At 36.4% G+C, this 22,368-nt stretch overlaps 3 protein-coding genes across 6 annotated transcripts; 2 read left to right on the forward strand and 1 right to left on the reverse strand.

Moving 5' to 3' along the window:
- LOC18789641 (stem-specific protein TSJT1) lies at nt 4,242-7,306 on the forward strand. Its single transcript, XM_007223792.2, has 5 exons — nt 4,242-4,590; nt 5,968-6,208; nt 6,326-6,446; nt 6,601-6,710; nt 6,932-7,306. The coding sequence occupies exons 1-5, from the start codon at nt 4,388-4,390 to the stop codon at nt 6,965-6,967; spliced, it is 711 nt and encodes a 236-aa protein (XP_007223854.2). The 5' UTR covers nt 4,242-4,387; the 3' UTR covers nt 6,968-7,306.
- On the forward strand, nt 12,233-15,411 carry LOC18790267 (nuclear transcription factor Y subunit C-3). Of its 4 annotated transcripts, none has more exons than XM_020554437.1 (5): nt 12,233-12,363; nt 12,503-12,555; nt 12,772-12,901; nt 13,025-13,129; nt 14,282-15,411. In XM_020554437.1, the coding sequence occupies exon 5, from the start codon at nt 14,335-14,337 to the stop codon at nt 15,115-15,117; it is 783 nt and encodes a 260-aa protein (XP_020410026.1). In that variant the 5' UTR covers nt 12,233-12,363; nt 12,503-12,555; nt 12,772-12,901; nt 13,025-13,129; nt 14,282-14,334; the 3' UTR covers nt 15,118-15,411. The 4 variants fall into 4 exon arrangements, with proteins under 4 accessions (XP_020410026.1, XP_020410025.1, XP_020410027.1 ...); XM_020554436.1 differs by having other exon boundaries at nt 12,772-12,891; XM_020554438.1 differs by lacking the exon at nt 12,772-12,901.
- LOC18789920 lies at nt 17,327-18,247 on the reverse strand. Its single transcript, XM_020570835.1, has one exon. The coding sequence runs from the start codon at nt 18,245-18,247 to the stop codon at nt 17,327-17,329; it is 921 nt and encodes a 306-aa protein (XP_020426424.1).

Genomic DNA, 22,368 nt, shown 5'->3' on the forward strand with positions numbered 1-22,368 from the left:
TTTATTTTTTTTGTAGCTATATATTTCTTTATGGTTTTTTTTTTGTTCGCTTCACTAATTCTTCTTTCTTGGTATGAGCTTGACTGATCTCGAAGGGCCTCAAGTTCATGCATATTTTCGTTTTTGTTAAAACAGTATCGTTTTGATTTTGAATTGGTTTGAAATAATTTTTGGGAGATTCACTATTATATTTAATATAAGAGTCCATAGCTATGTACAACATAATAAAGAGACTTTGAACTTCCTATAAATTACAAAACTATCATCAATTTCTTAAAACAAGTCCAACCCGAAAACCTCATATAAAAACACACAACACTCAATAGGGCATCAAAGTAATTTAATAAACAAATTAAATTTAATAGAGTCTGCTGTCATTGTTTGAGTTTATTTATAGAAATTAAATGATGTATAATTTATTTATATCATTAGTACTAAAAATGAGTATATAACTAATATCTCATAATTTTTCAAATATAAACTTTACTTGTAACTGACGTCGTTTTGAATGGAAGCATCATGCTATTAAAAACACGAGTAAAGATTCATATTCCATGGATAGATGACAATTTCCTGACTAATATTCCATGGATACATGACAAAATCGTATAATAATTTAGATCTGATCCGTTAGATAAACTGTGGGCCAAAACCATGGGCCTTACTGACAGGTATTTTAATCTTATCCCATTGACACGTCATCTATTAATTATTTTGCAGTTCTTTATTTTTCTCCTTTTTTTCTTGAGTCAACAGTTATATTCTTTGTTTGTTTGTTTGTTTTTTTTTCTCATTTTTCTTGTTAAGTTATATTCTTTCTTTCTTTCTTTTTTAATTTTTACAAGGTAGGATTTGGATCCCTGATCCTTTAAACAAAATTAAAAAAAAAGGAAAAGATTTGAGGGAGAGAGACTTGGGTCTTAATCTTTAATCACTTCAAGTGAGTTTCTTAAACCTTTTTCTTTTTCTGTTTTTGGTCAATTTAAATTTCTTAAACATGGGATATAGAGTTAATGAGGTATAGCTCAGTTGGTTGAGCGCTTTCAACTCCACCCTTGTAATAGACAGAAGTTTCAAACCCGTAAGCACCCAATAAATATTTGTGTAAACTTCTCTCCTTAAATCACTTAAACTAAAACATGGGACATGGAAAAGTTCGACCTAAGCCAACAATGCAGGAGAAAATTTATTGTGTGTCCAAAACGCAATTTAAATACAAACACACGGGATGGGACCCATAACAAATACAAAAGTAAGCTTCTCATACAATTCTGTAAATGCACAAGTGATAGACCCCAAAACACACATTCTTCTCATATCCCGTATTCACCAACCCAACAACTTCATAACCAAAGTACAACAAGAAGGTTCACAATAAATCATGTTTTGCTTTAAAGTTAGACATAAATGGAAAGGGAAACCCAACAAATCGCGCATTCAATCATGTTAAAGCTACATTATTATACGAGACTAGTCACAATTAAGTATAAGATCACAAATATATTTCGTCATCACATTCATGTGACTCAAACTTGCAACATACTTCAATTAAGTAGAAACAATTACCAAATAATAGTGTAGTAACAAATCTCGTAACTTTTTTCTTAGAATTATATTTCATATACTTGAATCCTTTCTTCACTGAGATAACGCAAAACTTACGTCCAATGTTTAAAGAAACAACCTAGCATTAATTAATTTGGTTTGTTATGAAAAAGGAGTAGGAGGAGCACCTAACCCGAATAATCCATAAAATATATATGTGGGGATGGATGAATCTATTTGCATCCTTTTGTATTCAATACGTTTTTATGCTTAGCCGTCGTCCCCCACATGCCGCTAATCTCCATTGATTCAATTGATATTTTATGCTTCCAATTTGAACTTGCCAACAGAAATTTGAAACTGTACCACAGGCCATCCATGGTTTTTTGGAACTTAAAAACTTGGACCCATCTTATTTTAATTATTATATGGAGAAATATCAGCAAAAATAAATTGAATTCATCATACCCCTATAATATAAAAAACATATAATTTGGTAATTGATGAAGATAAATTATAAAATATGGGTTTGAATTAATAAAAAATCGAAAATAAGATGATGTATTAACATGAATAAAAGAACAGATTCAAATTATAGTGTCAAAACTTTGCTAGAGTTTAATTTGAAATTAATATTACAAATTGAAGGATGACCTTTGAACATGTTGCAAATTAATATAAACTTACGCTTACATTTTTTCGCTAAGGTTTTTATTTATTTATATTTTTTTCTAATAAATTATTCAAAATTATGTGAGATTTGAATTGTATGATACTATTGCTTTCAACCATCATAAAAGTACTTTTATATAGGATACTTTGTGGCCACCAATATCTAAGCCCTAACACTGGGATGTAGGCATGTAGCTTGAGTCGCACGCATTGAAGGCCAAATCAAATTTTGTTTGCACCTCACCTCACCTCATAGGATTAACAAATCAGTTTGGTTTATTTCAAAAGTTTTTCTAGTGTTGTTTAAGACACCCTGATTTTATTTAATACGTTTATTTTAAGGCCGTAATCACCCTTAGATTAGGGTGGATTTTATTCAAGAGGCTCATTTCAAGGTTGCAATCACCCTTCGATTAGGGTGGACTCTAGTTCAGGGACGGACCCACAGCGGGGTTAAACGACCCTATAGACTTTTTCTTTTTTTAAAACATGCTGACCAAAACAGCGTTGTTTTGACCCAACAATTTTTTTTTGAAAAAAAACACGCTGGCCAAAACGACCCAGTATTTATTATTATTTTTAAAACACGCTGGCCAAAACGGCGTCGTTTTGACTAATCGGTTATTATTATTTTTTAAATGAGCCCTGACCAAAACGATATTGTTTTGACCCAGCGAATTTTTTATTATATGACTTCGCCAAAACGACATCATTTTGGTCTAGGTCTTTAAAAAAAATAAAAAAAAAATTTCAACACCCCTCCACCCGACCCTAGCATCTCAAAACCCCATTCTTTTCTCCTCAATCCTAAATCCCCAATCTCCACCCCACACCCACCCCCCACCGACCATGCCCCCCACCCCCTCCAAAACCATTAAAAAAAATTTATACTTTTATACTATGACCCTACGATATAAGATTTCTGAGTCCATCACTGCTCTAGTTCACTCAAAATAATTAGATAAATAAGATTTTAATATTATTTTAGGAAATTTAGCATATTTATGAAAATTAGCCCATCCCATTCCACAAAAAATTAGTCTACTCTACTCTAGCAGCTCCTTAAATGAAAAAAAAAAAAAAAAAAAGGAACAATTTATAACCCGCCCATGTGACAGTTCTTGGTTTGGCCCTTGGCCCTTTTAAAAGATTCTATAAATAAGGGTCAAGGTTGAAGGTTCATACCTTATTCTGTTTTAACAATTCAATAAACTACCCTAAATTTCTCTTTCGAGGTTTCTCCAAAAAAAAAACAAAAAATAAAAAAACAAACGCCACACAAACGAAAATATCGTTAAATGGATTTTCTATCCAATATTTCTAAGTTCTAACAATTGTTACCCAAAAATTAAAAAAATTTTGAAATTGTTTTCATTTTATTTCAAAATTTTGTTTTCACTTTTGTTACTCTTCTCTCCTATCCTCCCTTCTCATCCTTATTTCTATTCTCATTCTCATTTTTATTTTCTCTATATTTTAACACAAAAAATAAAAAAGAAAAAAGAAAAAAGAAAAAAGAAAAAAGAAAAAAAAAAATTATCAAATGGGCCTTAAGTGCACAAAGAGCGAAAAAGAAAAACCGAAAACAAATCATCCCCTATTTATTTCCAAAGCATACAATTCCAGTAATTTCGCCACAAATCATGAAAACTAAAACAGGAAAATTCAGCGACCAGCAATCCGACATATCACCGACGCGGAATCTAAACACTTGCCGACGTGCCACGGCAACATTAGCAATCCAAACTAAGGAACATCTAGACACTTCCGTGCCTGATCAGATCCTTCCTCACTGATTCAATTAGCCTAGGAGCCCCACAGGCTCGGGAATCATCGCCACCAGCGGGTCCCACAGACCACATGCCTCGTCGTGCTTGATTGGATTATTCTGTTTTAAAAGAAGAAAAAAAGACAACAGAAAATGAAAATTCCATAAAAAATACAACAGAAAAACTCGCAAGTCACAAGCTTCCGTCGAAAAATGACGATAATACCCACGCCCCCTCCCTATAAAAAAAACCCCCACCCTCCATTGCAAACGATCCCATGTCCGAGCTCTCAACTCCATAGCAAAAAATTCAGAGAGAGAGAGAGAGAGAGAGAGTAGATTTTGTTCAGATTTTCGTCAGATTTTGTTTCTTTTTCTTCATTTTCGAGCTAGCGATCAATCATGTTGGGAGTTTTCAGCAGCGCGATCGTATCGCCGCCGGACGAGCTGGTGGCCGCCGGCAGCCGCACTCCGTCTCCAAAGATAACGGCGGCGGCGCTGGTCAACCGCTTCGTCCAGAACAATGGGAACGCCGTGTCCGTACAGGTCGGCGACCATGCTCAGCTAGCCTACAGCCACAGCAACGAGTCAGCGTTACAGCCGAGGTAAGACAAAACGCGCTGCGATGTCGTTTTAACTGTTGTGATGACTCATCATCCACCACCACTCGATACCAATTCGTTATTGATCAAACCGAGCAACTAGCGCGTAAGAGTGAAAAATAAAGTGTTCATAAAAGGAAGTGCGTGATTGGCGTAGGAGATTAAAATTTATTTCTTCTTTACTTTTCGCGATATTTTTTTAAAATTTAAAATTTATTATGTTTTGGTGCGTGATGAAAGTATGATCGATCATGATCATGATCATGATCATGATTAGATTTGATAATCATGATCGATCCTGGATCTGATGATCATCTGAAATCGGACCATCGGGATTAGCAAGAAAACCAAGGTTGGCCTCTTGGCGGTTACTGATAGGGGGAGGAGGTGGTCTCACATGACCGCCAGGCGACGCTATCTAGAATCAAGATTCTGTTGACTTTGTTGTTTCGAATGGACCGCCACGTGGCAGTATCTAAAATATTTGATCACACAAACTTTACCAAAATTATGGATTTGTGGCCCCTTTTTAAAAATTATATTTTTCTTTTCTTTTCTTTTTTCTTAATTGTATTTTATATTTGGAATAGTGTTTCAAAACTATTTACTTTATCCCCAATCAGTTTAAAATTCTCCATCCAAGAATTGTTGTGGAAGGAGGTGGGGTCAGTTGACGATGGGCATGACGTAGGTGGGGTGTGGGGTGGGACCCCGATGGTTTCTTGGTTTAGGATTGATACAATGAACGATGGAGAGATGCTTGCAAGGATGTGTCAACGAGGTGTCCAAGGGGCACGCTCTATTTTTTTAATTATAAATATTTTACAGATATATATATATATATAGTCTAAGTTATAAGAGAAGGAAATTTTTCTCACATACATCACAACTATGATGTCGTGAAGAAATATTTGTGTGTAGATCTTTAATTTGCAAGTCAATTTCTTTGAACCAGATGCTTTGGCAGATACATATTAAATATTAAAACATGCATTAATTGAAAATCTTAATGTGTGGCATGCATCATTGAAAAGAAACTTCCCACAGTAATATATTTGTGAAGTCTTCCATCACCAAAATAATTGCACCATAGTGACAGTCCATATCCATAGGTGTGGAGAGTTGGGACCATAGCCTAGTTGTTTGATGATGTAGAATTGGAATAAATAGTCTGTTTTTCAAGGGGCTTAACTGGTCAAGAGTAATTAGTCCTCGGTGGAGGTCGTGTTCAAATCCCCCTCTTAATATTGATCATGTAAAAATTGGAATATTCTTTATGAACAATGCACCCATGTTAAGATTTTAGCTTCTAGTAATAAATATCCAAGACCACTGTTCTGGTTCGCAATATCTGAGTGTTGAGAATGGGAAAAATTGCAGGTCATTTGCAGTGAAGGATGAGATATTCTGCTTGTTTGAGGGAGCCCTTGACAACTTGGGAAGCTTGAGGCAGCAATATGGACTAGCCAAGTTTGCAAATGAAGTGCTTTTGGTGATTGAGGCCTACAAGGCACTGCGAGACCGGGCCCCCTACCCACCTAACCATGTGGTTGGCCACCTCAGTGGAAATTTTGCTTTCATAGTATTTGACAAGTCCACCTCCACCTTGTTCGTGGCTTCTGTAAGTCCTTCCACCTCATCCAAGCAAATAATCTTATTAATTTGATTTGGTAAAGCTAATTGCTGCTTTGATTGACCTCTAACAACAATCAATTTGGATTTTGTGAAATTTTGACAGGACCAATATGGCAAGGTGCCTCTGTCTTGGGGAATCACCGCTGATGGATATGTGGCCTTTGCTGATGACGCAGAGTTGCTTAAGGGTGCTTGTGGCAAGTCACTTGCCTCATTCCCTCAAGGTGAGAAATCACAGCCGCTGGATTCATTGATAGAATTTTCAGGAACCCAATTGGCACACCTAAATTCTTTGACTTTTGGATCCCCCAAATAATAAGAAAAAATTAAATTAAAATCTCTGTTCTTTGTTAACAATGGTGCTATTGATTTGTGCAGGATGCTTCTACTCCACAGCGGTTGGAGGCCTGAGAAGCTATGAGAATCCTAAAAACAAGATCACTGCTATACCTGCTACTGAAGAAGAGTTCTGGGGTGCAACATTTAAGGTAATATAAAGTCACTATTTTTTTTGTGGGAATCATTTACAAGATCTCAAAGAACTAGAGGCAACAAAAATAGTTGTCCTCCTATATTGACTGGCAACAGTCCGTCAAGGAACCAATAATAGCATATCATCAGATGGTGACAAATTACACCAACTTCTATTGATGTTCATATCAACCACAAATTTTGTTGTTTTTGTCAACTTGATGGGTTGAAATTTCAGGTGGAAGGGCCAGCAGTTTTTGCAGCCACAAAGTAGAGATTTTCCTGATAGAGTGCAGTCTTCAAAATCTGTATCCATTTCAGGGAGGGCGGTTAGGGGAGAGGCTTTTATATGGTGTTGAATGTAAGGCATACATCCGGGAGGGAGGGGCCATGTAAATACCTGGTAATGGTGACTGTTGTTGATAAGTGTTGATGTTTTGTATGAGGGCTTTGTTTTCTCTTCTTGTTGTAGTTGCTCGCTGTATTCTAGCTTCTACTGTTGTACAGCTATGCTTTTTATCTTTTTATGAAGTTGTATTAATTAAGGTTTCAATGCTTTTTCGTTGACGCATAATGCAATTATATAACGTAAGAGTAATTTTTCGGTGCGACACTCAAAAGGTTATGTGGTGCATTAATCCATTTATGGTTTTATTTATCAATACTATACCTATACCTAAGTTCATGACATATTGTCATCTACTAATATTTTAACATGTAGATTAGTAACACCAAGTGACAGGATGATCGCAACACTAAAAAATTCCTCACAAATACCAGCTCCATATTTTCAATACCCAATACTACTGGACCAATTGGTGACAATCAGCTACTAAATTTGCTATCAACTGAATGGCATTGGGTTTAGGGTTTTTGGTAACATAGTCTTGTAACTCGCTCAAAGCAAATTCGCATTTTGTGGCACTGGTTTGGCTGGAAGCACCTTTAAGTTTGAGTGAATTGGATGGTTACTTCTGTAATGGTAGTTATAGAAATGATGGGGAAAATAAAAGAAGTGGTCAACAACACACCATCAGAAAGGAACATAACATGTATTATTACACCGGGTTGGGACACCAACAGTGGTCCATAATCTGATGCAGACCGGCTAGTAGGCTGGATCGGGACAGATTTCCAAATTGAACTGGGCTCGGGCCTAGTTTTGGCCCGTCTCATTGGTCATGAAGGCTGGCCTCCATACCTATCTAACCCTTCTACTATTTATCATTCTATCTTCCTTTTGAGTAGTATAGTTGACACCCATTATTGTCTCAGCTGTTTAATATCAATTGCAAGATCTAGTCTTGTAAAAAGCGGCCTTGAATTGTAGATCAGTGGTCTCAAACTTAAATCTCTGTGGCACCTTAATGATGTGTGTATGTGAGAAATCTTCTCCCTATTATAGTTTAGACTATCACTTATATATATATATATATATATATATATATAACATTAACTAATGTGATACATAACATTGCAATTGCGTATTGGTTATAAATAAAATAAGTTCACACTAGACTCAAACATACACAAATATAATTCTACCACATCAATTGGGTTTTAAAAACTTGAGATATGTGTTGGTGCATATGCTAGGGATTGCAATGGGTCGAATCAAGGGTGGATATGTCATTCCCATCCATGTTAAGCATTCTTCCCCTATCCCCGCCTTCATACCCACAATATTGGGGATTCTCCATCCCCACATTAGTTGGGGAATGGATTTCCCGACCTGCCTCCCTACGAATAAAAAATAACTTTGTTGAACGAGAAAAAAGCACTATAGGCACAACATATGTATAAATTCAATTTTATTAACTAAAAATCTAGACTATTAAACAAAACAACATGTCCAAGACATGATCATCATTATAGAGGTAGCAAGCACCATCATCACACATTTTAATAATATATTTATGTGAAAAATAAATTATATACATATTGTAAACCAGGAGAGTTCGGGTCGAAGATTAGTGGTTGGGTCTTTTTTCGTCGGAAGGCTTGTCCAGGTTTGTTGATTCTTTGACTGCCATAGAGTAGTGAATCAATCATTCGTTGCCCCTTTTTATGAGTTAGCGAGAACTAGCCCCAAAGCATTCCGAGGGAGAAACAAGTCCCAGGAGAGTACTTTGTTTTTCTTCCAACGACTGCGTGTTTTGTGCTGATGTTTCCAGCAGTCAGACAAAAAGTTGGAGATGGTGCATTGATGTTGCACATGCTTGGCATGAGAGTTTGCTTTGGTGAATCAAGATGCTATTAGGTTTGGCATGAGATGCTTGTGGCGTGGGAGCTAAGAGAAAATGAGCATAAAGAAAGGATTAAGGCTTGAGGTGTTTTTGGCAGTTAGACGAATAGCTTGCGATGTCAGTGTTTTCTTACTAAAATGGTAATGATTATAGTTTCAACTTAGCTTGAGAGGATGAGTGTTTCAAATTTGGGATGAAGCCTTGTGTGTGTGTATGTGTGTGTGTGTGTGTGTGTGTGTGTGTGTGTGTGAGGGGGAGAGAGAGAGAGAGAGAGAGAGAGAGAGAAGATGGGTGGCTTGAGTAGATTTCCATCAGTTTAAAGAATGTTTGGTCGTGCTTTTGCATAGTTGAAAATGACTTGATGATGTTGAACTGAGATTGTGTGAGCTTGGCATGAGAGGTTGGAGGGTGGGAGCTAAAGACCCGCAAGTTTAGCAAATGAGAATGCATGTGCTTAGCTTGGTATAGATAGGCTTGAGTATAGGTGTTGAGAACTTGTCGTTTGTGGTTATGGCTATAGTGATTTAAAAGTTTCAAGAGAAGGATGATGGAAGGAAAAGCTTGAGGCTTGAAGGCTATGATGTTTATAGCTCGGAAGGGTATGTGGAGGAAGGAAAATCTCAGAGAAGATGGAGGATTTTAAGGATGAGAAAGTAGAAGAAATGGTTATGATAGTTGAGGAATGGCTGAGATTGTTGCTGGAATGCTTGCAGCAGCCGAATGGAGAAAGGAATGTGGTTTGATGGTTGCTGGGGTGCTTGAGCAACCAAGAAATGGAGGTTGATGGCTCAGGAATGACTGTGATGGCTGCTGGAATGCTTGTAGCAGCTAAAGAAAGGGTGAGTTCTCATGGTTGCTGAGAGACTTGCAGGAATCAAGAGGAGTTGGTTTTGCCTAGGTAATGCCTCCCAATTTATAGAAGGTGAAGGCTCTCTTGGTTTCCAATAGATAAAAGGAAGTGTTGGAGTTAGTCTATTTCCAACGGGTAAAAAGGAGCATTGAGACATTCGTATTTCCAACAGGTAAAGCTAGGCATTGGAAAATGACTATTTCCTATGGGTAAAAGGAAGTGTCGGAATTGGCTTGTTTCTAGTGGGTAGTATGGAGTGCTTGAAGAATATCTCATTTGCTCACCCACATTGGAGAACTCCAAGTAATGGGCTTGGAGTTTAGTGCTCCCAAGTAGCTAGCCCAAAGTCTCCATTATCTAAGAGCTTTCGTGGGCCTTGTGGACTTTCGTAACCTTCCACACCACAATCCCTCGTGCAAGCCCCGTAAACCACATGACTTGGGTTCGTGTGAGCTTGGAAGATGATTGAAATATGAAAAATGTATTATTGGCTTGGCATGACATGCACACTATTTCTATATTTATTTAATGAGTTAATTCCCAAAATACAGGTTGGATTAACACATGACCAACATTATATGTTATATTGGACTTTAAATGTCCATGGGCTTCTCGTGACTTTTTGGGCCTCAACAATTAGAATATCATCCCCATCCCTCCCCGAACATCATACCCCAAAAATTCCCCAAACCCATCCCCATAGCCATTTTTTATCCTTCACACCTGACCTATTAGGGTTGAAATCCAGCGGGAAAAATTGTCATCCCTAGCATATGCCTCTAAAATTATTATTCCGTTGTCCCTAATATTCTCATTTAGACTAATCTTATCTTGATTTTCCATTAGATGTATTCATACTAACACTTAAAAACACTTCTTATTCTAATATTGTAATAGCATTTTCAAGGGAGACGTCAAATATCAAATATTAAATTTGAATTTGATGGCTTATATGACATTTGACATCTCGGTTGGAGTTAATTTCAGCTATTTTTCTACATGCTAAAAATGCAACATTGGTTTTAACATCTCCATTGGAGATGCTTTAAGTCGATAATGGAGTTTAATATTCAATTTGTATAGATGTTTTCCCTTTGTATTTTAGCTTTGTCTTGATGTTTAGATATGTCATACTAACTTAAGGGATCTAAATATCCTCATATATATATATATCTATATATATAAAGCAAAAGGCAGAGAATGGTGAAACATTCAAAATATCAGAAAATGCCCTTGGTTAATGCAAACATTAAGAATTCAAATTATTAATTAAATGAGGATAATATGGTAAATTCACAATTTTTCGTATTAAAAAAATTAAAAATAAAAGAAAATTCAGATAATGGATCTTATTTTTACAAATATCCATTATCTTTTTTAATTCTAAAATAAATTTTAATTTTTTTAAAAAAAACCTCTCGCAAGCGCGGAAGCGCGTGCATAGAGGCTAGTATATATATATAAAGCAAAAGGCAGAGAATGGTGAAACATTCAAAATACCAGAAAATGCCCTTTGTTAATTCAAACATTAAGAATTGAAATTATTAATTAAATGAGGATAATATGGTAAATTCATATTTTTTAATATTAAAAATTAAAATTAAAAACAAAATAAGATAATAGGTCCTACTTTTATGGAACATAACTATCCTGTTATCTTTTATTAATTCTAAAAATAAAATAAAAAAGAAAAAGAAAACCAATTGGCACATGCGTGAGCATGTGTCAAGGGGCTAGTGCAAACATTAAGAATTGAAATTATTAATTAAATGAGGATAATATGGTAAATTCACAATTTTTCGTATTAAAAAAATTAAAATTAAAAGAAAATTCAGATAATGAATCCTATTTTTATGGAACACAAATATTCATTATCTTTTTTAATTCTAAAATAAATTTAAATTTTTTTTAAAAAAAAACTCTCGCATGCGCGAAAGCGCGTACAGAGAGACTAGTTCCCAACTATGAAAATAAAATAAACTTCATTGTGATATACTTAACCTAAGTTTAATATTCACTTTGTAAGATGTCTTTGTATTTAGTTCAAGCATTTATGCACATCATTAGAAAATGATAGGTCAACCAATTGACCCCTGTCCATGGCCCACAGCCCACAGCCCACAGCCCATAATTTGTAAGTAGGTATAAAAAGCTAGATATTTCAATTGTATGGGTCAGGGCACTCTAGCCCACCCAAGGGGTGACTCAAGATTCACCCTGGGTACTTAAATGCCCTTTGTTTTTTTATATTTAAATTCTCTCTTGAACAAAAATATCTTGAATTTAACACATTGGATTGGATAAATAAATTAGGCAGTTGAAGTTGATTGGTAGAAGAAGATATTTTATTTTTATTTTTATTTAAATAATGAATTAATTCGGAGGGTACAATCGTCACAAGGGAAAAAGTCAAATGGAAAGTTATAGTTGGGACGACGAACCAAAACTGGCGCTTTTTCATAGTGGAATGCACACATAAAATCTTCCCACTCTCTCCACTTCGATCCCCCACTTCAATCTCCTTTACTGTTATATTTGATTGATTTCCAGAAGAACCCTAAAAGCATTCTTAAGGTTCGGGTTCTTATATTCAATTTTCCAAATATTCTGTGAAATAATTCTTCTTCTAGTATGATTTTCTCTCTCTTTTTCCCCTTAAGCTTCATTTTGAAATTGTATATGATTTTCATTAAACTATTTTGTTTTCTTTTAGGGTTTTGGTGGTTGGATAAAACCCAGAATTGGGAAGAAAGCAGTGAGTCAAAGGTACCAGCTTTTTTTTACTTTTATGCATGGATTTTATATTTTCGTTAGGATTTTTATTTTTATTTTTATGCGTACTATGTTGTTGGGAATTTTCTTTGTAAGTAGTGAAAGTTAGCCTTATAAAGCTGTTCTTGAATTCTTTTTTTAGGGTTTCAGGAACCCTAGGATTTGATTTTAAGTATAGATGGTGAATTAACTCTGTTTATACGTTGGTAGGTACGGTATATGTACGTATAGTACACAAGTCGTGTGTTTTTGTGTGAAGTAAATCGGAATCAATTGGTTTCTGGGGTTTATGTTGCTATGCAATTTGACTCAGTGAGTTGATGAGCAGAGGTGTGACCGTGTGAGACTTTTGAGTTGACTCTTGTCTTTTTACTTGAAGGAAATTATGCAAGGTTATCATAAAGGTCTAACCTTTGTTTGGTTTTGTTTGTTTTTTCTTTTGGGGTGTCGGTGTATTGCGTAGTCTTTTGGGTATGAACAGTTACATGCGGTTTTCAGACTCTGGCCTTTTCAGTGAAAGGCTAATAGTCCATGCCAAGTGCAATTCATGCTTGTCCAATTTATAGAGGTAAGTTGTTGAGCAGTGCACTGGTCTAATTGGTGAGTTGTGTATGTATCTGTTTCCAAATAACAGTTTCTGCATTTTCTTATCAATACTGAATTTGAAACATTTTGTCTTGGTTGTGCAATGTTTAGAATAATGGGAATTTCCTATGGAAATCGGTAATTACGATAAGATTGATTGCTAATTGTAACAAAATTGACTGGTTTAGGATATAAGAGTACTGGAATATGATTATGCTAGACCTCCTTGTGGGGGAAATTTTGTTAAGGGTCTCTAATGTTTGATTTCAGGTGGAAGAGATTTATGTTTTTATGGTGTGTTTACTAATCATGAATTGGAATTCTCATCAGGAATTGAATTCCGCCTATGGAGAATTCCTTCGTTTACTTCACATCAAGGAATTGAAAAGTAAGCGGGGCCCACACAAAATTAGGAATTGAATTCCTGATTTTGGAGGAATTCAATTGCAGAATGGGATGTGGTATTCTAATTCCTGGAGAATTCACCCATTAGGAATTCATCTTTTTAACCCATTATATCCTCGCACAATTTTCAAAATTCCAAATATGCCATCTACTTAACCCAAAAATGAGGACATTTTAGTAATTAATACCTCTCCTACCCCAATTCCACATGGTTTAGTAAACAACTTCAATAGGAATTTGGAATCTAACTTCTTTCAATCCATATGGTTTAGTAAACAACTTCATTAGGAATCTGGAATCTAATTCTCTTCAATCCAACTCCTACTCAATTCAATTCATCCTCAATTCAATTCCTCATAATCCAATTACGGATTAGTAAACATGCCATTATTGTTTTTGAAGATTTAGTTTGACCGTATAGTATTAATTGATGGGGCTTAAGTTCTATGGGTTTTACATATTAGATATTCATAATTTATAGTCTTATTTTTAGTGACACAGCTGGTCCTAAACCCCTTGAAAGGAGGAGGGTTGTGTTAAAAGTTTGACATCCAGCACTTCTATTTTGTCAGCTCACGAGCATGAATCTGGAACTCAAAATCCTGGAGTTGATATTCAGCAGAGCAGTCTGCTTTTTATTGGGTTTCAAAAATTGATTCTTGGAATTTTATACTTTCTAGAATTTCTTAACAGTAGTGTTCATATTGATTGTTTATTTTGTCCTCTGCAGTGAAAGGGAGCGTAGCTGCGTAGAGAACTTCTTACTTGTCAACCTACACCAGTATGGATCAGCAGGGGCATGGGCATCCCACAACAATGGGAGTGGCTGGTAGTGCAGCTCAAGCATCCTATGGTGTGAACCCATATCAGTCTGGCCAAATGATGGGGCTCTCTCCCACTGGATCAGTTGGATTGATGCAATCTCCTACTCAGCCGGCAGGTCCTCCAGCCTCTTCTCAGCTTGCACAACACCAACTAGCTTATCAGCACATCCACCAGCAACAACAACAGCAACTACAGCAACAACTCCAAAGTTTTTGGGCAGAACAGTATCAAGAAATTGAGGCGGTTATGGATTTCAAGAACCACAGTTTGCCATTGGCCAGGATTAAAAAGATTATGAAGGCTGATGAGGATGTGAGGATGATCTCAGCCGAAGCTCCAGTCATATTTGCCAGGGCCTGTGAGATGTTCATTCTAGAGTTGACACTGCGGTCTTGGAATCACACAGAGGAGAACAAAAGAAGAACACTGCAAAAGAATGACATTGCCGCAGCAATTACGCGGACTGATATATTTGATTTTCTGGTTGATATCGTCCCGAGAGAGGATTTGAAAGATGAGGTACTTGCGTCAATCCCAAGAGGTGGGAATCTTCCGGTTGGAAGTTCGACTGATGGTGTGCCTTACTATTACATGCCTGCTCAGCATGCTCCACAGGTTGGTGCTCCGGGGATGATAGTGGGAAAGCCTGTTATGGATCAAACTCTTTATGGCCAACAGACACATCCCTACATTGCTCAGCCAACATGGCCACAGCAACAGCAGCCGCACAAAGATTCTTGAGTGAAAGTGTTGATGGAGTAAAAAATCATTGTTTGTAATTGAAGGCTTACAATTTGAAGTGTTTATCTTGGATACGGTTGTTACACACTTTGCTTGTCATTGCAGTTACAAAGTACTTGTTATTGCTACATGAAAAGATTATGTGGAACGTATGGCTTATGGTACTGTAGAAAATTTAAATTTGTGTTTGTAATTGAAGGCTTACAATTAGAAGTGCTTGTCTTGGATACAATACAAGTTAAACACTCTGCTTTATATCCATTTGTTACAATTACAAAGTGCTTGTTCTTGCTATTTGTAAAGATTTCGAAAAACTTGTGGGCTTCTGCTACTGTAGAAATTTGTTTTGTAACATCACTGCTTTTGCAGTATATGGATTCACCCTCCTTTTTGTATAAAATTTTCATCCCGATCTCCAAAATAAACAGAACGATCGAAAATGAGTGGAACTAACGTCTCTCTGGATGTAAGTAGATCCAAGTCTATCATCTGAAATTCAATGGCATCAACGAACTGGACAGAAATCCTCTAGACTGTAATAGAGAAGGTAAAATATCATACTTAACTCTAAATCACACGAGAGATTGTTCTATTTCAGGGGTAACTACCTTCTTCCCATGCGCTCAATGATATCAGTAGTGAGGGTTGACCTTTTCTCATCCTCAAAAGCAAGCAATGCACCCCAACGTTGCGGGGTTTTGGGAACTGTAACAATACAAATTGGGTAAAATCAATTGTCAAACATGGGGGCTGTAAGGATTCAAAGATACGAACAGATACTAAGACTGTAAAACCTGATACTCTCGAGTCGGCATTTCTGATAGCTTGACGGGCCCACGATAGAAATACAGCAACGCTGGAGTAACCAAAGAAATGAGATTTTTATTTTAAAGTCATCAGTACAAGAGAACATAACATCAGGTAAGCTCTCAAAATCTGAGTTTTGGAGGTAGAAGCATCACCTCATGACTATGGCATTCACAACAAGGTCACCAGGAGTAGTAGTGAAATTTGTAATACTTTAATGGATCTCTCTCTCTCTCTCTCTCTCTCTCTCTCTCTCTCTCTCTCTCTCTCTCTCTTATAAGCATTTTATGGTCTTGGGGTTATGCATTCTTAGAGAAAAATAAACTGGAAAAGTAAGGAAGAAGATAGCAAATTCAGCACAATGTTTGCCATAATGTAAAAACAAAAGCTCGAAAGAGAATAAAAAACTTGCCTTCCAGAAAGTATATCACCCTGCCCATCACATCTTCGAGAACTACAGATACTCACTATTTTTACTGCAAGAAAAATCTAATGTGGTTGGCAATATTTCAAACACAACAAATCAATCATGTTTTGCATACTTCTGAGCAGCCCAACTTGATTTTGATATTTACTTCACAACTCAAAACTTTCTGTACAAGGCGCTTGTATTCATTTACATTTGGGGTGTCCATCCTCGAAATGATTATGCCATCAGCTGACAAATTTATATCTACAATTTGTACTGAAAACTACACATAAGAGAAAAAAGAATGATTTCATACACTCATAAGGATGATGGAGACCCTTGTGATTGCATACCCCATCTATGGAGCATCAGTGTACTCACGACACCTGCCGATAACAGCTATCTTTCCTGAGAAGCATGGAGAGGTAAATATAAGCTAGATTTTTCTACAAGATTGGTAAAACAAGACAACAAATTCAAGTTGAAACCAGAAAGGAAGCAAGTCAGTTCCCTAGAATCAACATCAAAATGCTGCAGTATTCCTTAGTTTTCGGTCATTGTCTATATTACACAGTATGAAGCACAACAATCATCATTGACAAATAAGTACACAAAGTTAAAGAAATGACATTTCCCAGCCTGAACCTTGCGTCGATTGGGATCAAATCAAGGGTTGGAGTGATTGCTCTCAGATCGTTCACAGCATCAGCCTCCAAAGAGTGAAAATATGTGCCGACACAAAACGGGTACAAATTACTGTTGGTCTAATTTTATTTTTTATTGAAAAAAAACAGTGCCTCTCTTGCCAGATAACCATTTTGTTGAACAGAATCCAAATTCTAGTAGCTAAGCATAGGCTAGGCTAAGACAGGCAGACAAAAATATAAAGCAAATAACATAAAAGGATTACTAAAACTAACTATCACATCGTCAAGTCCTATTCCTCCAAAATGGATGATCTTGATCTTGATCTCAATCAATCTGAGTTTACGTTCAGTCGACCACAGAGAGAGTTTGATACTCTTTGTTGGCAATGGCTGCTTCCATGATCTGATGCCGGCTAATTTCCCCACCATTATCCAAGAAGGACTTGATCAATGTGTTCGAGTTTCCCCTCAAGAGGGTCACTCCTGGATGAGGTTCTTCTACACGATGCATAAACCCCGCTATGTCCCAAATATTCCAAAACAAAATGTGTGGCATCGCATCATCCCCGTAACCTTGCTCCTTAAACTTGCTGCGTTTTGCCTCATACAAAGTCTTCCAGGATGTGCTGCAGCCACCAAATCTTACGGAGTCGGTGAACAGAAACACCTTCTTGATCATCTGCTCCGCCTTCAAGTTATTGTTCACAGCCACTTCCAGAATCAAATCACACACCTGATCAAAATCAACACCCTGGCTGTAGCTGTTGCTGCATGCCCTGATCACAAAGTCGTACCTGGACTTGAGATCACTGCCTTGTATCGAATGCAGCAGAGGCAGCTTATCACGCAATGGACCCAGAGTGATCACCTTTCCTTTCCATGCCGGCTCTTCACTCAATTCAGACACCAAAATTCCCAAACTTGCCGCCAATTCTGTGATTGATGCTGCGCTCATGGCGTAGGTGATATTACACACTGCCAAGCAGTTCTTAAATTTGTTCTCCTCCCCTTGGTATATGTTCTCCATCATTTCCTTCCACTGAATCTCAGCTGCTTCCCCAACATCCTTATCTTTTACATATCTTATGATATAATGTGGAAGCAATGTATCCGACTTTATGATGCTGCCGCCTGCTTTCACCTCCTCCAAATACTTCTTGATCACACAGGGCATTTGATTGAGATAAAGACGCATGCGTTGACGACTATACTCCGTCAAGGGCTCCAAAAACTCCTTCCTTAGCCGTTCCCATTCTTCTATACGCATTTATTAAATACAGTTTCATTTAGAATTCAGACAAATCCAAAACACTCAGAGCATCTCTCTTGTCACTTTAATTACTTTCTGCAACTAATAATGCATAATAACTTTAAATTTGGCCAATATAATTTCAAAGTCCAACATGAACACACTGTCTTCCAATTAAAGAGGTAACACATGATGTCATTAAAAGTATAACACACTTTTTTGAAGCTTGGAGGAGGAGCACAGTACTGTGGCCAGCTATAGATAACACCTGCCTCCTCCCATAGTACGTAATTGGGAAGCTGCAACTATCAATCTGTAGGAGGCAGAAGATTCTTCCAATTTGAATAAGAATTAAACCAACTGAAAGTCCTATATGCGTACAATTTCAAACATCCCTTTAACAATTTAACAGAGACTTTGAGTTCCCAAAAAAACAAAAATCAAGTCAGGTTTTCTATTTTTAACTTGAACTGGCTCAATCTGTAGCCCATGAGATGCTAATTAATGAAGAAGGTTCATAAGTATATGCTACGGACCAACATCTTACTTGACTTATTAAATTAGACAATAGTCCAACATGTTATGTCTTATACTGACTTATAATAACTAATTATTAATACCAATCTAATCCAATTCAATCCAAAATGTGTGAGACCTGATAGTTTGAGGCTTTTTGCTTTTTTTTTATAAACTTTGTTGGAGGTAAAATTTTATGCAACTCTCTACAACAATTGCTTCCATTGAGAGAGATGCGTGTATTTATCTCATATTCATATAGGGTGCATGTTTTTTTTCTTTCTTTTTGATTTTTTTGGGTCAAACATAAGTTGTGCATGTTAAGTAACTTTGAAAGGGTAAAACTCAATGATACACTTTCATCATTGCATTTAAATGATCTACATCTATAAAAATCAATTTATGCTATGATTAAGAAACAACAAAAATCTTCTCATTTGATTTGTATTGGGTAGTTTCTTCTGTCTTCAAACATGTCTTTTATCACCAATGCCATGTGTAAGATTGTAATCTCTGCAATACAGAATGCCACTACCCATGTACTCACCGAAAAAATCAGGGTCATTGAAAGCTTGAACAAGCTACCACATTTGTCAGTAACAATCTATTCTCATTGGAGGAAGAAATCAAGTTAAACGAGTGAGTGATTTATATATATATTTTAAGGGGGTGGATCCGTAGCACCATGTTTTTGACACAAGTTTTGACACAAATTTTAAACCCTTAGATTAGACTACAATAAATGGCTGAGATTAAATAAACTAATTCTTTCAACTTAAAATAATTATAATTTAATTTAATTAACTTTGCTATTCAATTTTCTCTCTCCACATTTATATTTTCACTTCTTCCTAAAAGCATCAACATTCTATCTCACGACATCTTCTTCTTCTTTTTCATGACTTTCCCTTTTTTTTACTTCTCTCTTCTTTTTGCCCACACACTATTTTCCTCCATAACAAGAAACAACGAACCCAACCCATATAGCAAAATCAAATACCCAGTAGGGAAGATTGACGTAGGGAGGAGGAAGGTTGATCTTTGTAATTTTTTTTTTCGTTTTTTTTTTTTCTGGTGCTGCTAAATTAAAACCTCTATTTCCCCTTGCTGAGAAAAACAAAAAAAGGATCAAGCAGTTAGTTGATTGAGATTCATTTTGATCATCCCCAATGAAATTTCAAGAACCTAAGAGCATGATTACCCTGCCCTCCATGGAACTCCCCCAAATTCGTTTTGATTCTGAGTGGAGAGAAAGTAATTGCATATAACTAGCAGTAGGCAAATGGAGATTTTTGGCACATCGAGGCTGTGGAGGAGATTACGCTGGGCATGGAGGAAGGGGGATGTAGAATTTGGAGACAGTCCAATTCATAATTATTAGATTAAAATAATAATAATTAGAATAAATGTATTATTTCCAAGATAATAATAAATTAGCTGTGAGATTTAATCTGAGCCATTAATAGTGCTTAAATCTAAGGGTTCAAAATTTGTGTCAAAAGTTGTGTCAAAAATATGGTGCCACGGATCCGCCCCCATATTTTAATTGTGTTAAAAAAAATATAAATACTTATATATTTGTTGTTAACAGGGATGCTAAAATGGAAGGGTATGGACATGTGATATAAACCAAGTCAAAGGCCATCGTAGCAGCAACACCACCATTGACAGGGAAGAGTCCATTGCAGTAGCAGCAGTTATATGTTTTTATGTTTTATGTTTCATTTTTATAAGTTTATTATAAATTAAGATGGATGCGACATAAAAAATACGTTTATCCTTTAATTTTAATGTACTCTGGATGAGTCTATTCTAGTTTTAATATGTTAACTTAAATTTAAGAGTCTAGCAAAAGGAAACAAACTTAAATTTAAGAGAGATGTGTGTTTGGTTAGAGTTTATTAATCTAAAGTGAACAACATGTCGTTTTATTGAAATATGTAAGTGTCATTCAAACAACTTTTAAACAAATATACTATAACGATGGTTAAGATTAAAAATATAATTACAATTAGGTTGGATTATATTTGTATCTTTTAAAAATCAATGAGAGGATGACATTGATAACTTATTATTGAACATAAACATACAAGTGTCGTTTATACTAATATTTTAAATAAATTAAGATGCATTCATTAGTTATGTCGTGTGTTTTGGCTCAATTGACCACATAGTATAAGTGTGGGTTCCACACATTAATTGGTCAATGGTCATCATCTACAATTTGCCAAAAAGATGATAGTAGCCAAGCCAGGTAGCATAATGGGAAAGGGAATTGTAAGAGAACCAAACCCATGGACTGCATGCACTGCACAGAGGATGTCAAAGCTCACTGAGGCTTGGTGATAGCTTTGGTGAAGCTTCGCTTACTGTTCTTCAACTTCTCTTCATCATCCTAGTCTTGCCGTTGATGATGAGGATAAGATTTTGTGGTCTCCTTAGGGTTTTGTAGACAAGAAGAACAAGGTGGTGCACTTAGCATCAAGCGGACGGTCTCCAAATTCTCCCCTTTGCCGTGGGATGGTGGTTTCTTGGGCTTCCCTTGAATTGCCATGTCGTGGTCATCAAGTTTGACGTCGTCGAACAGCTTGGAAGGATTGAAAGTCACGGTTTCAAGGATGAAGACAGCTTCAAGGTCGTCCAGCGGAGGGCAAGCGAGGCCACCAAAGTCGTCAACAGGAGGCTCTTGCTCGCATCGCTGTTCCTTCAAAGCCTGATCGCAAACGCACTTCATCTTGTCTGAAAGAGAAAAGATTATAGCAAAATTTGGAAACCCTAAATCACAGTAGCTAGTGTTTACAAAAGCCCCACACTACATATGTATTTATAGTTTCCTGTTTCCTAATCTCATTGGGGGAACGAATATTTTATTATAATTAATTATAATGTACTTTTAAATTTTTATTAGACATAATAAATTAAACCAACCAAAGTGCCACTGTCAAAAAGCACCCAAACGCAAACGGCCCACTCGTGTGTTTGTGTTGTGTGCTTCAGTTTGCTTTACAACTACGCAAGCAAAGTTGGAGTTCTTTTGCCGGCTCTTCACTCAATTCAGACACCAAAATTCCCAAACTTGCCGCCAATTCTGTGCTTGGTTCGCCCATGTAATTGATGTTACACACTAAGCAGTTTTTAAATTTGTTCTCCTTCCCCTGCTTTTGCTTTAGGTAAATGTTCTCCATCATTGCCTTCCACTGAATCTCAGCTGCTTCCCCAACATCCTCATCTTTTACATATCTTATGATATGATTTGGAAGCAATGCATCCGGCTTTATGATGCTGCCTCCTGCTTTCACCTCCTCCAAATACTTATTGACCACACAGGGCTCTTGAATGGAATCCATGCATGCGTCGACTATACTCGGTCAAGGGCTCCAAAAACAATGGCAGAACCAGGAATTTTTCAACGGGTGAGCTAGCTAAAGTTATTTGCTTAAAATTTAATGATTATTTTTTTTGGTACTTACAATTTCTATAGTCTTTCTAGAAATAAAAATAAACATTAAATCATATAAACCAAGCTAGTTCATAACTCTATAGACTAATTTTCAATTAGTTTTAACATAAACCAAATAGGGTTTAACACTATTGTGGATTGAACATCTAAGGCTTTTTACTTA

This window comes from Prunus persica, chromosome G1 (genome assembly GCF_000346465.2).
Source record: "Prunus persica cultivar Lovell chromosome G1, Prunus_persica_NCBIv2, whole genome shotgun sequence".
In the NCBI taxonomy this organism is placed as follows: Eukaryota; Viridiplantae; Streptophyta; class Magnoliopsida; order Rosales; family Rosaceae; genus Prunus; species Prunus persica.

Coding starts and splice junctions, on each gene's coding strand:
- LOC18789641 (XM_007223792.2), top strand. CDS start 4,388: ATGTTGGGAGTTTTCAGCAGCGCGATCGTATCGCCGCCGGACGAGCTG. Junction 6,447..6,600: donor ACTTGCCTCATTCCCTCAAG/GTGAGAAATCAC, acceptor TGATTTGTGCAG/GATGCTTCTACTCCACAGCG. Junction 6,711..6,931: donor TCTGGGGTGCAACATTTAAG/GTAATATAAAGT, acceptor TTGAAATTTCAG/GTGGAAGGGCCAGCAGTTTT.
- LOC18789920 (XM_020570835.1), bottom strand. CDS start 18,247: ATGCGTATAGAAGAATGGGAACGGCTAAGGAAGGAGTTTTTGGAGCCC.
- LOC18790267 (XM_020554437.1), top strand. CDS start 14,335: ATGGATCAGCAGGGGCATGGGCATCCCACAACAATGGGAGTGGCTGGT.